This window comes from Kryptolebias marmoratus, linkage group LG12 (assembly GCF_001649575.2).
Source record: "Kryptolebias marmoratus isolate JLee-2015 linkage group LG12, ASM164957v2, whole genome shotgun sequence".
In the NCBI taxonomy this organism is placed as follows: domain Eukaryota; kingdom Metazoa; phylum Chordata; class Actinopteri; order Cyprinodontiformes; family Rivulidae; genus Kryptolebias; species Kryptolebias marmoratus.
Window position 1 is genome coordinate 14900904 of NC_051441.1, and position 16152 is coordinate 14917055.

At 38.6% G+C, this 16152-nt stretch overlaps 1 protein-coding gene across 3 annotated transcripts in view; it reads left to right on the plus strand.

Moving 5' to 3' along the window:
• clec16a (C-type lectin domain containing 16A) overlaps nucleotides 1-16152 on the plus strand; it is a 37180-nt gene that overhangs the window by 7763 nt on the left and 13265 nt on the right. For 2 of the 3 annotated variants that reach the window (XM_017416743.3, XM_017416744.3), the window contains 12 exons: nucleotides 264-438; nucleotides 1873-1923; nucleotides 2474-2590; nucleotides 7077-7380; nucleotides 9423-9534; nucleotides 9612-9712; nucleotides 10056-10175; nucleotides 10554-10663; nucleotides 12775-12819; nucleotides 14870-14920; nucleotides 15206-15334; nucleotides 15957-16077. In XM_017416743.3, coding sequence (XP_017272232.1) covers nucleotides 264-438; nucleotides 1873-1923; nucleotides 2474-2590; nucleotides 7077-7380; nucleotides 9423-9534; nucleotides 9612-9712; nucleotides 10056-10175; nucleotides 10554-10663; nucleotides 12775-12819; nucleotides 14870-14920; nucleotides 15206-15334; nucleotides 15957-16077 — 1436 coding nt within the window. The remainder of the gene's footprint in view (nucleotides 1-263; nucleotides 439-1872; nucleotides 1924-2473; nucleotides 2591-7076; nucleotides 7381-9422; nucleotides 9535-9611; nucleotides 9713-10055; nucleotides 10176-10553; nucleotides 10664-12774; nucleotides 12820-14869; nucleotides 14921-15205; nucleotides 15335-15956; nucleotides 16078-16152) is intronic. The other variant, XM_017416745.3, reaches the window with a different exon arrangement.

The window sequence follows — 16152 nt, forward strand, 5'->3', positions numbered from 1 at the left end:
TCACCACTGCTAATCAACATTAGCCAACACAAAAATGGTTATGACTCAATTTTACAGGTTTTGAACTGTAGCTGAAAGTTATGCACAGCATTCTGTGAACTCGATATCACAGGAGATTACATAAAATATGCATTACTTAAAAACTGCTTTAAAGATTGCTAGTCCTTTTTAATTGTAAATAAAATTTTGACCAGATATAAATGTAACTATTTTTTTAATCCATATCAGTGTTTGTCTCTTTGCCTCTGACTTCTGTGTTTCAGGCATAAGAACAGAGGAAAGTTGAGTGACCTGGTAGCAGAGCACCTTGACCATCTGCACTACCTGAACGACATCCTCATCATCAACTGTGAATTCCTGAACGACGTGTTAACCGATCACCTCCTCAATCGTCTCTTTCTGCCCCTCTATGTCTACTCTCTGGTCATTCCTGAGACGGTACGTTACCCTCTTAAACACTCGTGAACAACTTGGTTTATGCTGATTATTCACAGATTCAAAGTGGGGTGGGCTTGGGTTGTGTTTTTACAATCATTTTATTTTACATACTGTGTGTTTTTACCTAAACTAATACCTAAAGAGCGTGTCAAACTGTGCATCAGTGTACTGGTTTGTCTTCTGTACCTTCTCTGTTTCTTATTGTGTGTTATATTCCCTCAAATTACTCATTTTAACAGAGGAAATAGTCCAAGAACAAGGTTGTTTTAGAAATGACACAATCTGACTGACACTTTACTTTTAAATGCTTTTTTTTTGGTCTGGCCTTAGGTAATTACAGTAAGTTACTAATCTCAGAGTTTTCAAACTTCCTCAAGATGACAGAAGTCTCATAGTGAAACATTGATTTTCATTTAAGTTACTTAATTTTAGATCTTTACAGGAGCTCAAATCTAGAGTGATGTGTTCATGTGCAGAAGTTGAGGTCTGACCTCTATTCAACTTTATTACCTTTTTTCCAATGCCGTTATACACAGAAACTTCAGAAATTATAGTGACTATGATCAATAAATGTATTTAAAGAAACATCCACCTATTTGTTTCCAGCTACTTATTTCTGCTCGGGTCTCAGAGGTAACAGGTCAGGGAGTGAAGCCCAGACATCTCTCCAGCTCCTCTTCCCAGACCGGGGAGAGGATATTTATCATCCTTTCAGCAGGTTCTGGGTCTTCCACATTGTCTCCTCCCAGAAGGATGTGCCCAAAACCCCTCCAAGGAGATGCGTATGGTGTAGATTCTCAGTCACCCAGGACATGGTGATCACTGCTGTTAAAAGCTTTGAACTCTGCTCATTTTAGTTTGGATTTAATTCGCTCCTCCAATGAGAAGTGAACCACCTCAGCTGACTCTTTTTGATGCGGAGGATCAGCGGCTCTACTCCGAGCTCCTCCTGGATGACCGAGCTACTCACACCGTCTTTAAGGCTGAGCCCTGCCACCCTACAGAGGAAACTCATTTTAGCTGTTTGTATGCAGGATCTCATATTTTCTGTCCCAATCATCACAGGGTGAGGGTCAGAACGTAGAAGAACCACAAAACTCACCCTCATTACTACAACTTAAGCCCCAGTCCATCAGTCCATCTCCCGCTCCATCCTGCTGTCACTTGTAAACAAGACTCCCTGATACTTGAACTCTGTTTGAGGCAGAAACTCTCCATAAAACTGATGGGAGTTCACCGCCCTTTTCTGGTCAAGAACCTGACTCGAATCGAGTTTCTTTTGCAAAACAGTAACCGCAAGTTGTTGTGCAAGCTGATAATAGTCAATTCATTTAATCATGAGATGTTCTCAAAACCACAAAAATAATTCTCAAATAGTATCCTCATGTTTCGTCTTATTTACAATGTTCTGTTCCTTTTTTATTTATTTTTTAGTCTGAAGAGCGGAGGATCAGCCCTCAGGTTTCCCTCTATCTGCTGTCTCAGGTAAGCAACACACACACACACACACACACACACACTCCATACCACCATCAGCAATCACCAGAGTATGGCAGTATTTATGTTTTATTATGTGTTTTTAAGTCTGCTGAACCTGTAGGCTCTGTTTTATTGAAAAGTTGTTTTTTATCTCATTAATTCTTTTAAAACAAAAGAGGCAAATTACTTCCATAACCTGCCTGAAAGTGTGATTTAAGGAGTCAAATGTACAAACATTATCAGTTTAGTTTAAATGGGAACAGATTGTTCTGTGTCTGTATTATGGGCCTTGTCACTTTTAAAGTGTATCTAGTCTAGTGTCTTTTAAGTAGACTAAATAATAATCTAAATTTGACCCTAAAAAAAGAACAGTTGTAAGTTTTCAGATGTTTTTTTTTCTTTAGATTTTTCTCTACTGTAGTTTTTAAAGATCATTAAGATTTATGTCTTTATAGTTTTTTGGAACATGTGTGGTTATGGTTTTTGTTGGCTGTGTGTGGATTGTTTAGGGGAGGAGAAACATTTTGAATCCTGTCTTTGCGTGTGTCTTTTTCAGGTGTTTCTAATTATCCACTATCAGCCTCTGGTCAACGCCCTCGCAGATGTTATTCTCAATGGAGACCTTTCAGTCTTCAGTTCCCAGTCAGACATGCAAAGTTCACACAAAAACACGGTATGTCTACATGTAAACACACACACACGCACTACCTTCTGTTTGTTTCAGCTGTTCCCTTTTCAGGGGCCGCCACAGTGAGTCATCCTCCTCCATCTGACTCTGTCTTCTGTGTCCTCCGTCCTCACTCCAACTCCCTCCATGTCCTCTCTAACTGCATCCAGATATCTTCTCTTTGTCCCATTACCAATATACCTCCCTGTCCTTTTAACCTGTGCTGTACCTCTGATGACCTCATTCCTAATCCTGTCCATCCTCGTCTCTCCCAAGGAGAACCTCAACATCTTCAGCTCTGCCATTTCCTGTTTTGTCTCCTGTTTTTTTTTGCCAGTCCCACTGTCTCCAAACCATACAACGCTAAATATAACCAGAAAAGTCCCTACTTTTTATTTAGATGTTTTCTTTTTTTTTTTCTTCAAATGAGCACACTGTAGTATGCAAACTAGGCCCATGGTAATGTTTTACGTAGCTCTAACAAACATTTGACTCACAGATGTGCTCAGTGATGTATGCTGTGACATAAAGTGACACTAAAAGTGAAGCAAACACACTTGGAGTACACTGCTCGAACAACAAAGTGCACACCCACGCATGCAACCACACGGACACGCACACATAAACATACACACACAGTTCCAGAGGTGTGTGTGTGTGTGGGTGGTTATGAGATGGCTGGGCCTTTGGTTTTCTCCATGATTCACCCACATCAAGGCAAAAAAGCAAATGATCTAACATCGTTTCTCCTCTTTCTAGATTTTAACTTGTTTCTTTGTCCATCTTCCTTCTTTAGGGTTTGATTAGAACAGTTTTTAAATTCTTGCTTTTATTTATGTTTGTTTATATAACTTCCCCTCTTTTCATTTTATCTTCTCTACAGTCTCCCCCTGTCTGTCCCCCGTCTTTCCCCATCTCCTTCCCCTCACCTGTTACTTCTCTCTCTCTCTCTCCCCTTTTTTTTTCTTATCTTCTTGATTCAGTTTCTCTTCCCTCTTTGCCCCTCCCTCTACTAAAGTTTTGACCATCTGTTTGTACTGGCAGGTGGGTGTGCTGAGTTAGTGAGCGTTTCTGAGAACCCTTGCGGTTCTTCTTTGTGCTCCATCTGTCTGTCTGTGCGTGTGCGTGTGTGTGTGTATCTGTTGTAAGAAGCTTCCTACCTTTTCAGTGAATGTGACTTGAGGCATGATGTTTTAACACTTCTGGTATACCACAACAGGAGACAGCCATACCAGCAAACGTGTTTCTACAGTGTGTGGAAGATGAACAAATCGGTGTTTCCAACCTGCTAAATCCACTGAAAGGGTTTTAAAGTTATAATTTTAAAAAAGATGATAAGAATAATTTATTATATTGACTTAACCAAATCTACTTGTCTGTTAGTTTCTGAGAAATGTTACACCGAATCGCTTATAGGTGTCAAACAACTTGAGCAACTTTAAATAATCCTGTGTAATTCCATGTAACCTGCACAGATGTCTGTTGCAGTGCAATTTTTTTTTTGTATTCAAGAGCACCTTGAACATCTGTGCTGTGAGAAAGTTCTCATTTTTAAGGAATAGCTTTTAGCAGTTCCGAAAGCACTTTATTTCTTTTTTAATGTAACTTTTTAATGTAACTTTCAGGTTGTGAATGTTTATTATCTCTGCCACATCAGATGTATGTGTTGTTGTTTGATTTCTTGTAGATGAAAAGGAGGCAGATCAGGAACGAGCTCTGTTTTTTTGCAGGTGGTAAAATGGCACTTCCTGTTTGTCTATGATGTGGCAGGAAATTAGGTCACATGGTGGAACACCTAACCCAGATCTCTTTCCTGGAAGAAGTGTTTTTTTTCTCCTCTTTTTTTTCTTTTGCTTTTTGTAGCTCCTTTTTTTTTTTTTTTTGGGGGGGGGGGGTTTTCTTCTTGCAAATGCACCAGTTAGAAACATAATGCCGGTATTTGCATATTACAAAGCACAAGCACCTGTTTCAGAGAACATTTATATGTAAAAGTAAATGTTTTCACCTGCAGTGGGTGGCCTAATTGAAAGTGCTGTCGAGTGTGTGTTTGTGTAGGGCATGCTCCCTGACCTCCATTAATTTCTCAGCAGCGGCTGAGACTGAGCGGTTTACCAGAACATTGTCAGCTAGCAGGTGCGACGCACAGAGATACTAGTTTGTAGTTTGTGTCTGACAGCGTGCTCTGTGTTTTTAGCAACAGCAGCTATAGTACGATTGAGCTTCCAGCCTAATAGTTAACTAAAAAAACCTATCACCTATTTTTTTTTTTTTTAGGAGCTGGTGTTTTAGGCTTTATTTATTTTCAAGGTAAAAGTCTAAAATAGACCTTACTTGATCTGAAACACCATTTTAATCTTGTATTTTGTTGTCATGCACAGGCCTAATAATGGATTCCTCTGTGAATTGAGCAGGCCGAATTAAAATCAAGTTGCTTTTTATTATAATTTGTAGGAGACCACTTTTCCTCTTACGAGAACACTAAAGTGAAAGAAGAATACAAAGGATGGGGGGAGGAGATGAAAGCAAGAAAGAAAACACGGTTATTTTAAAAAGCACACCAACACAGCCTCACTTTTGTTTTCAATTGATGTGGGGAGGGGTTGCTGAGAAACCGTCTCTGGGGTTGTTCTGGACACCGACCTGAAGATGGTTGGTAGAGCTCGGGTTTCAGACTCCGTTCGTGAGTTTTGATGTGTACACAGTCTGTTCCCATCTGGTCACGTGTGGTTTTCTGTCATAGTTTGTGTTGGCGCAAGATTGAATGAAATCGGGCCACCTAGTTTCAGTGTTCGTCTCAGTCTGTTGTAAGAAAGTCGAACCTTTTCAAGAAATGCAACCTCTCCGATGAAAACGATACTGGATTTTATATGGCTTCTGTAGCAGCAAACTCTAGTCCTGATATATTACCCTTATCTATTCATCTGTTATTTTCTTGATAGGTCTGTTTTCTTTAAAAAGATGCCCATTTTGACTCAATTTCAAGGTCTTGTTTTTCCCTACCAACTGTTTTTTGTTATTAAAAGTTGAAATTTGATTTTAAGAACAAAAACATCAACAAAGCTGTTTCATTAATAATGCTGCTGTTTGTTTGATAACAATCCAAAAAATATAACCTGATCTACTACCTTTTTATACGTCTTGTAAGTACTGATTTGAATAAGGAATAACATTTTTTTTTTAAAAGTCTGACACCTTCAGTTTTTGCTGATCTTACATTTTACCAGATGTGTGCAGGTCGCGTCTCAGATTAGGCCGCATGTTCTGTAAAATGTTGCTCGCCTCATCTCAGCTGTTTGTGGTTCCCACTCGGCTTGTTATAGCTCATTACGGTCGAGTGTTTAAACAACCTCAGTTTAACCCAAATCTTGCCTCAGTCCAGTAAGTCATAGCACTCAATATGGAAACTGAACATGAGGGTGGGGGGAGGGGGGGACCAAACAAATTGTAACTAACAAGAAGTTCTGCAACCTGCTGCTTACAAATTTGTGTGAGCTGATTCTTGTTTGAGGTGTAATAAACCAAGCTGTGTTACAGGTTTATAGTTCAGATTTGCGAAATAACTCTGTGTCGTCATATATCATTTGTGTTTTCATGCTGAGCTAATCTTAACTTTTACGTCTTCAGCCAAATGTTCTGACTTCACACCAATCTTGTTATAAATAATCTCTTTTTAGTTCCTTTCTGAGTCATTTTGAGCATTTTAATTTGACTGGTAGCTAATTATTAGAATTTGCAGAAGTAGTAGTAGTAGTTACCGTCACAGTTATTTAGTCTGACTGTAAGTCAGTGTTGTCATCAGTGCTCAGCTTCTTATCATTTACCAGCTGTTTCCTGGAGGGTTTGGTGTGTGTGTGGTAAGATTTTGACAACTATCTCTGAATTGTGGGTTGCTTATAGTTGCTGGATTTACGGAAATGGTCGTGCATGTAGTTTTGCATCAGCTGGTCATTTTTCCCATGTTCTGTGCAAGAATACATCAAGGAGGAAGTGGTTTGTTCTTAACGGACTTTGATCAGCATCGACAGTCAGAAACATTTACGAGAACTGATTAGCGTGTAGAGGTTTTTGTTGCCTTTTTTATTTTTTTTGTCCTGGTATATGTTGGTTTTTTTTTTTTTTTTTTTTTTTTTTGCATGTACGTTTGTCCTTATAAGGTTTGGTTAACTTACTGTCTAGAAACAGGAAAGTTAGTCACTTCTTAGAAAGGAAACCATAATCATCCGACCATTTTTCTTCTCACTTCCATCTAGTGCCTGGTTTGCATATTCGGCACATACTGTGATCTGCAGTTATGTATTATAAGTCACTGCTGCAGAACAAAACAGCCATTTGCTGTTTTTTTTTGTTGTTGTTTTTGAAAGCACAAGATGACATTTGAGTTCATCATTGAGTAAAAAAAAGAAAATAATAAATCATTTTAACATCATTAATTTCTGTCTTTTGTCCCCTTTGCTCTTCTGTCCACCTTGTTTGTTTGTTTTTTTTACCACAGCATGTCAGCGCAGGAGGAGTCCGCCGGTTCATCAAACCTCCTGAGTCTCTGGAGCGATCCCTGGAGATGTCCCGGCACCGAGGCCGAAAGAGAACACAAAAAAGGCCAAACTATAAAAACCTGGGGGAGGAAGATGACGAAAGAGCAGGGGAAGGTGGCAGCAGTGGCGGAGGGGAGCTGGAGGAGGGCTGGGATGATGACGGCGTCAGAGGAGGAGAGAGGGAGAAGGGAAAAGGTACAGAGGGAATAGGAGGAGGAAGTGGGAGTTCTAAGGGAAGCAGAGCGAGTGGGGAGATGGCGGAAGGTGAGTGTGTGTCTCGTTAGACGCAGCGGTACAGGACTTTGTTTGAGTGTTGTTTACACCCATCAGTCAAATTTGTGGTCTCATGAACATTGCTTTCCAAGTGGTCACTGCAGCAGCAGCAGCACTCATCTGCAAACAAAAGAGCTAAAATCTTAAAATGCACGAATCAGTCGGCTGGTTATCAGAATCTGGGTTTTTTTTTTGGCTTGACGGGTGTCCAACTGATCTGAAACTTAAAAATCAGTATTTTTTTTTGTTTTTTGTTCATTTGTTTGTGTTGTCCTAGTCTGTAAACACACTATAATTGATGGTTAAATCACACCAGCAATAACCTGCCCTTCATGCAGAAGTTTTAACTGAGTGAAGAAGACTCAAAGTTAGCTATTTATAATATCTGCAACATGTTTAAAAGTTCTTTAAAAAGTCAGTGGCAGTGCAGGAGGCGCACAATACTACTAAAAAACAAAAAGTATTTACTCTAGAGGTTTGTCTGCAGCTCATTTAACTGCACAGTAACATATGGGTTTATATTTTGTAGTTAGATACCAGCTGCCACGTTACCAGGTGATCTATTTTGCATAGATCTGAAACCTAAGTCAGTTTATTTTCTTTTTTTTTTTTTTCAAATATTATGTTGGACACTGCTGCAATTTATTTTAAATTCAGACAAAAACAGATTGTCTTGTGATGTGAAAAAAAAACTATAAAAAATGTTAAGTCTCTCATAGTCTTAGTAAAATAGCCTTTATTCATGAACCTAAAGGATATTATTTGTACATTTCCAGTGACAGACAGAAGGCCTTTTCACAAAGTCAGTCTTTAAAGATACCTGTAGCCGTTTGGTTTTGTGATGCTGGCTCATTTGGTGATTAACAAAGGAAATGTGAAGCGTAACTCAGCAATGTTGATGTGGTTGTAAAACCTGTGTTGTCATCAGTACGTCACATGTCGAGCGGCTCACCCTTGGTGGTTCAGAGGTTTAAAAGTGGTGGGTTGACTTCAACCAGGAAACATTTTTATTATGAACACATAGTCAAATGTTCAAGCAGAAACTACAAAAAGTATTTTTTCTTCTAGAGAAAAATTGGTATTGGCAGGTCAGAGCTTCACAAAAAACCTGAAATCTGAATCAGCCTAAAAAACTGACTGGTGCATCTCTAATAAAAACACAACATGGCTTCATTTTTATGAACAGCAATGTTTTAAATTGCACACGTGCTTAGCTTTGCTTTTCATTTGAGCGAATAATTGAGCAATAACACGACTGTCTCTTGAATGCATCTGCTGCTGAAATGTTTCTATTCAGCATCTTTATTAGCAGAAACCAAAAAAAATGGCAACAAAAAGACCCATTCTGGATTCATTTGTTTACATTAGGCCTCCTTGTTTTGCATCAGCTGCCCACCTATCACACATCCCCTCAGTGACAGACCATCCATCCTGTGCTCCTCACCTCTCCGCCTTTTTCCCACTGCTCCTCTGACTGTGTGTGTGTGTTCTGACACAGCATCTGTTGTGACCATTTCACTCATCTGGACTGATGCCTTCTTTGCTCTGACCAAATAGACCAGTCTCTTTATGGGAATTATTTTATTACTGCCTCCTAAGGCCAAAGGAACATGCTGCAGCTGTTTTTAAGTGGGCATAGTGGGCTGAATAACAGAGTAACAAAGTAGTTTCAAAATGACATGTTCCTAGAAGGCTGGAAAAACACCTACAGAATTTAGCAAGCTGGTAGGAGCAGCTCTGAGATTACAAACTTTTATTAAAGAATCGACTGTAATAGCTGAAGTGGGTGAACGTTTTAATGTCACTTAGCAATAGCTGTTCTCTGTACAGTAAAAGGGACCCATTTGACATTTTTGTTGCCTCCGTTTATTCATTTTGTACCATAAAAAGAAGGTATCACTTCAGATTATACAATCCTATTTTAGCCGTTTCTGTGAGTGTGCTGAAAGATGTTTGTAAAAATTATGGACCGGAGGAGAGATGGCGTCCACGCCTTTTGAACATTTTTAATTAGAAAATGTGTGTGTGCACAGAAATCGAGATGGTGGTGATGGAGAAGTGTAAATTGTCCAAGCTGACAGAACAGAACATCACCGACGAGGAGAAGACGGCAGCCGCCACCCGTACACACACACAAAGAAGCAGGTAAATTCCCACACACTCGCGTGCAAAAGCTGAAAAGAAGGAAGTATCTGTAGAGTAACGTTTTACTTTCTCCACAGACCGTTTTTGGACATGGTGTACAACGCCCTTGATTGTAATAATGATGACTACCACGCCCTGTTTGTCCTTTGTCTGCTTTATGCCGTTTCACACAGCAAAGGTTGGCAGCTCCGTGTTAACGATATCGTCTCACATCACTTTAAACCCAACTTTTACTTTAATGAATTATTTAGGCATACATTTGCATTGTTTTTTAATGGGAAACTTTAGTTCAAAATATGAATTTTCAACACACAAATCACCTGCTGAAACGGATCAACTCCTTATAAGTTACACAAATATTTTAATAAAGTTTATATTTGTTAATGACCAGCTTTTGCTTCACAAATCAGGCTCGTGATTGATGAGTTTTCTGTGTCTCCCTTTCTAAAAGTCCAGAAAAACCTCCATTCGTTTTGCCTCTAATATTGAATCGGGCCTTTCGTGGTTAAATTTGATTTTAGGTGTAAACCGTGATCTTCTGGAGCGTCTGCAGCTGCCCGTTCCAGACCAGGAGAGGAACTCTTACAGCGTGGTTCTCGTCGAAAGACTGATCAGAATTATGAACCAGGCAGCACAGCCAGGTAACACACACACACACACACCTTCAAATATCCTTTGTTGTCTTGAGCATTATAGTTAATAATACAAAGTTCTTCTTCAGCTGGATTCCAGTTGTGCATGTCTGCGTTTAGTCAAATAAACTACAAAGTTATCATGTAATAACTAGTTGATTTTGATGTTGAAATATTGTCACATTGTGAAGCTAAACAATAGAGCAGAGACACAAATAACTAAACACATTTTACTAGAAGATGTACAGAAGTGAATGTAATTACAGAAGTGTGAGATACTGAATGAGCCCAACTGATCCTATCGGTGCAGGTTCAGATAAACTTTTTTTTTTTAAAACTACAGTAACTCATGCACATTTTTTGTACATTTCTGTTGTATTTATCCAGACACTAAAGTGCGCCTGGCCACCCTCGAGCTGAGCTGCCTTCTGTTAAAGCAGTCGGTGTTATCTGGAAACTGCTGTATAATCAAAGATGTCCATCTGGCCTGCTTAGAGGTAAAACACAAATATTACTATGCGACTGTCTGGCTCATCCTGTCAAAATGTCACATGCAACACTTGTGTCAAAGAATTCCAGAGAGCGAAGAAACGGGCTAAACCAGATGTTGTTCTAATCATCGGAGCCCAACATGCTTATTCCATAAATCTTCACTTCCTTAGAACATGAGCTACAAGGTTTCTCTGGAAGAGACGACTTCTGGTTATGAGTCAATGTGCTCTTTTTCTTTGGAGAATGTTATCTGACCTTTTCATCTCTTTTGGCACTCAGCCCAAACTTCTCATTAACTCATTGTCTCCTCTGTATCTCCTCTTTATTATTTTCTTTTTTTTTTCTTCAACTGAGTTTTTTTTGTTGATATTCATCATTCTGGGAAATATTTCATTTGTTTTTTTGCCACTTCAGAGTAACCCTCATTTCCTGCTATTTCCTTTCATTCTTAACAAGATTTTCAAAGGTTTGCATATCTAATAAATTGTCTCAAAATAAACTTTGTGAGCAATCTCTGGAGTTTTAAAGGAAATTTCAGCCATGTGTTAATCATTTAAAACCACCGTTTACCAGCAGGTTGTTGTTTTTTTTTTCTTTTTTTCTGGTATCAGGAACTTCCCAAAGTTTTACACTGGAATACTAAAAAAAGATGATTTAATTGAGTACTGAAGAAGTAATGTTGGAGGGTTTCCTATGTTGCTCAGTTAATGCAGAACATGGCTTTTAGGTAAGTCATAATAATGATATTATTCTTTAAAGTCTGTGGAAACACAGCTAAGTTCACTCTCTGCCCTACAGCTGGAATTACTTGTGCTGCTTCTTATGTTACTAATATCTGACAGTAAATCAGGTCAGATTAGTATTTACTCTGTCTTCTTCACTTCCCTGTAAGAAAAAGTGACGAGGCTTATCAAAACTTTTATCCTGAACTCATTTTGTCGTCCGCACCACTTCTCTGGCCTGCTCTCAGGTTGGAGCGTGTTTATTGGTTTAATGACGAGCTGTTCCAGGAGTCAGTTCGCAGTCACAAGGATGCAAGACGTTCATTTTTGCTCACACCTTTTCGTAGTCTCAGAACTCTGGAGAAAACCCCTCCTGCTGCAGGACACGGGGTTGTTACCCAATCAAAGTGAACACGACGATATCAAGCTTGGCGGAGATGTGCGGTCATGAGTTCACAAGTGATGAGGAGGAGGTGAATCCCGTTCCAGCGCTTTTCCGCATCCAAGCACGTCCACAAACTTCTAACCAATCACACAACACTTGGCTCAAACCGCTGTGAGAAAAGGTTCGGTCAGGGCTTTGTGTCGAGAAGCAGCGGACGAAGCTGCTACGGGAACAAAATGAAGCAGTTTTTGTCACACAACCACGTGAATAAGAGCAGATTTTGTGACTTCTCGTGGATGCTTTAGCATTCATCCTTTGAAAGTTCTTATAATTTATAAATAAAGCAACAAAAATAAAATGAATTAAATTTCTAGTTGGCTTCATATGAATATTAAACTGTAATGTACTGATTAGAATGTAACTAAAATGCAACCCGACTCATGTTAATCAGATCCAGTAAGAGGAATTTGAGTTTAATTGGAGTGTATTTCTTGTCTGCCTTGATTTACCTTGTTTGTTTTCCTCTGTATGCTGCCTGGAGATGACGTCGTGCGAGTTCAACAAAACAAATTAACTCAATAGTTGATGCTATGTCAGTTTCTCTGTAGGCGCGAGCCAGTGTTTCTAGGAACGACAATCAGAAATGCACATGAAGCATTAGCTTTTCTCAGGAAGGCTTTAAAAGCCCGGCGGTCTATTTTAGTGCTGCTGCGATTCCAGAGCAAGCAACATGTCAAGTTGCACTCCGTCATCTTGGAATTCAAGGGAAATCCTCGCACAGTTGAAGGAAGAGTGCAATGAATCGTTCCATGAATGAGCAGTCTGACAGCAAACCTGACATTTTAGAATCTCTGCTTGTTTTCCTGAAACAAAGGAGCTGATAAAATAGATGTCTCTTCACAGACTGACACAAGCCGATTGTTTTTCCTACACTTTTATAAAGAGGTGTTGATTTCTATGAGTCTGAAAACTGAATGAATGTTTCAGAGTGTCTTGTTTTTGTTTGCAGGGCGCTCGAGAAGAAAGTTTGCATTTACTGCGAACATTCTACAAGGTAAATATGAACAGGAACTCAGCTTATCAAATCTGTGAAGTAAATTTATCTTCTAAACTCCAACTACACACACCTCCCTCCACACAAACAGTTTATAAAGCAATTTGAAAGGGCAGCAAACAGCTGAAAACAAGTTAATATTGGCTAACATGGTATACTTTTGCAAAACATTTCACGTTTCTTTATTTCTAATTTGTCTTGCACAATAGGATAGCAGCTCTTATACAAAACCTCATCCTGTTTGGGGTGAAACTCACGGAGGCAAGTGACAGCCGGATAGTTCTGCAGTAATTTAGAGAGAATTGGCTAAAAAAAAAAACAGGATCAAAGTAAGCAATGAGCAGTTTTCGTTTTACATCCAGTTTTTCCAGAACACCGTTTCATAACAAAACCTTTCAGAAGTTACTGTAATTCTGGTTCGTCGGACCCTTGAAAGTGAAAGTAACCTTTCCACCCCAGTAAAAAAAAAACAAAAACAGCGGTCCTATTGTTGTGTGTGCAAGACGGTACATGCAGACTTTTCCTTTTGTTGAATTTCAGAATTTCAGGTAAACGCCAGTGTGCATTTTTTAACAGTTACGTGAAATGCTTTCAGTGCAGTTGATGCTTTCTGTTTTGCTTTGAATCTCTGTGGATATCACTTTTGGTATCTGTCACAGAAGTTGATTTTGGCGTCCGATGGAGTTCTCCTTTAACATTTAAAATTAAAGACCTAGAATTCCTTGAAGGAATGCATATCGCCTGCTACAGTCTTACGATGAGAAATGACCGAGTTGTCGCCTTTTTAATCAAATCTTGAAAATAAAGTTATGCACGATCTCAGCCATAACGTGAATTGTCATGTCAGTATGTTGTTAACAAGTCTAATATTGCCCGTTTAAAGAAAGATCATTTGCTGAATTGCTATTCTAAGCTGAAGAGTCGAGTTTTAATGAGTTTTTATGGGATATAATTGCCTTTTTCTTGTCTACCTGTTAAAAATTGTTTTTTTTTTAAAGATTTGCACATCTAAAAACCAGTAAAGCAGTATAGAGGTGTCAAATTAAAATAGTCCTTTTATTAATTATTATCATTATTTATTTCTGGTCATTAGACAGTGTCTGAAAGTGAAACAGACTTGGTGGGAATCATGAATATGTGGGAAATTTTTGTGTGTACACTAAGAATGAGTTCATCCTGTTCATTTAACCAGAAGTTTACAAAATAAACAACAGATCCTCCCCAGATCAGAGCTGCATGTTCAAACAACTTTGCCTTTTTTATTCGCCATGTTCTGTTTCAGGTCATAACAGTTTTATTTATTTTATTTTAATTTTTTTTACTGACGTACGTCACTTAATGTGTTCCAACTCCCACAGTTAAATGGACGATGAATCATATTGCAGATTATCATGTTGTGCTAGTATTATGTTTCGTAGAAAAGGGGTCTTTCATAGTTTCATTTTTACAAAGAAGTACTCAAAGTCTCGAGGTTTATTGAGTGCAGCATTGGTGCAGAAATATGAGCGCAGATGGGACACGCAGAAAGAGATCCTTTTCCTGGGAGGGTTTTTACTTCCAGTTGCTGTTTTTACTTTGCTTATGAATACAAATGACAAGGATTGTTTTTTATGACAGTAAGATGAAATCTGACTGCCACTGCAAATCAGTGTTTTGAGTTCTCGTACATTTTCCTCAAACAAGATAAGTTGTTTATTCTAAAACTGTTCCAAACTTTTTAGTACTAAGTTTAAGAAGATGTCTTCTAATCTTTCCCATTTATATGCTGTTATTAAAACGCACATATAGCCACCGTAAGGTTATTAAACTAAAAATCCTGGCATAAATAATAAATCGGTCATCAACACAACAGGCCTTCAAATATGACACTTTTGGTGTTCCATCTTTGCAAAGAGTACCAAAGAGAAAAAATCTTTGAATCACAAAAACACAACTACATACATCTACGAACTAAAATTAACACCATTAATAACAGATGAAACGAGTGTGGTTGTTTCATCTTTTCCACACGTTGTTTTTAAACCAACTTCCATTTTTATTTCTCTGACAGGGTGAAGAAATCTTTCTGGACATGTTTGAAGATGAATACAGAAGCATGACGGTTGGTTATTGATGTATTCATTTATTTTAGTCTGTGCTATACTGGACTGCATGATATTAGGAAAACAGTTTTTGTAATAAAATTGTGATCGCTATCAATTAGAGTAAACACTTTTTTTTCCACTCCTCTCTTTAAGTTCTATCATCACAACACTATATGTTTAACATATATTGTGTTGTGATATATATGTTTTAACATTTTGGTTAAAGTTGAAACCTTATTCTCCTTCATGGAAACATTGCTGTGGGTGTTATTGTGTGGCTCATTGTTGTGTGTTTAATGCAGAGTAAACCCCTGAATGTGGAGTATCTAATGATGGATGCCTCAATCCTGCTGCCGCCCACTGGCACCCCCCTGACTGGCATTGACTTCGTTAAGAGACTGCCTTGTGGAGATGTAGAGAAAACTCGCCGGGTGTGTAAATACACACACACACACACACAACACAATCCACACAGCATTTAACAATTGATAACAGGATATGAGATTCCTAGGAAAGCAACTCTTGTGCTTTACACATGTTTCCTAGTAAAGGGAAATGAAAATAGCCCTGCAGGGTGTTTGCTACTTGTTCAGTAAATAAGAACTGAACTTTCAGGTTACATTCTTCTGGTTTTATGTTCTGATACAAAAAACATACTACATACATGAGAGGCCTAAAGATATATAGGCCTCTCATATACAGTCTTTTCTATAAAACCTTGGGCACAGGTACTTAATTATTTCAGAAATGTTTTTACATTCATAATAGTTTACATTCTAGTAGCTCGTGTAACATAAATTGCAACCCACATAGCTGATACAAGTCATGCATTAAATATGGAGATTTGCCAGAGTCAAAGGTATTCTGATTCTAAATAGCTGATGTTACAGCATTATTCCTTTTACTGTTGGGTGAAGATTGTCTTTTTGTACATTTGTTTAATTGCATACCTTTAGCTCATTTGTTTTAATGTAAAAACTCTCTGCTGTGTGTGTGTGTGTGTGTGTGTGTGTGTGTGTGTGTGTGTGTGTGTTTTCCTCCTTCATCACTCAGGCGATCCGAGTGTTCTTCATGCTGCGGTCCTTGTCCCTTCAGCTGCAGGGAGAACCAGAGACTCAGCTCCCTCTGACCAGACCTGAAGATCTCATTAAGACCGACGATGTTTTAGATCTGAGTAAGACACACACAGACACTAAGTCAGACTAATAATAGGAGAGGATAACCTAAATTCTTATTAGTGCATTTTAAT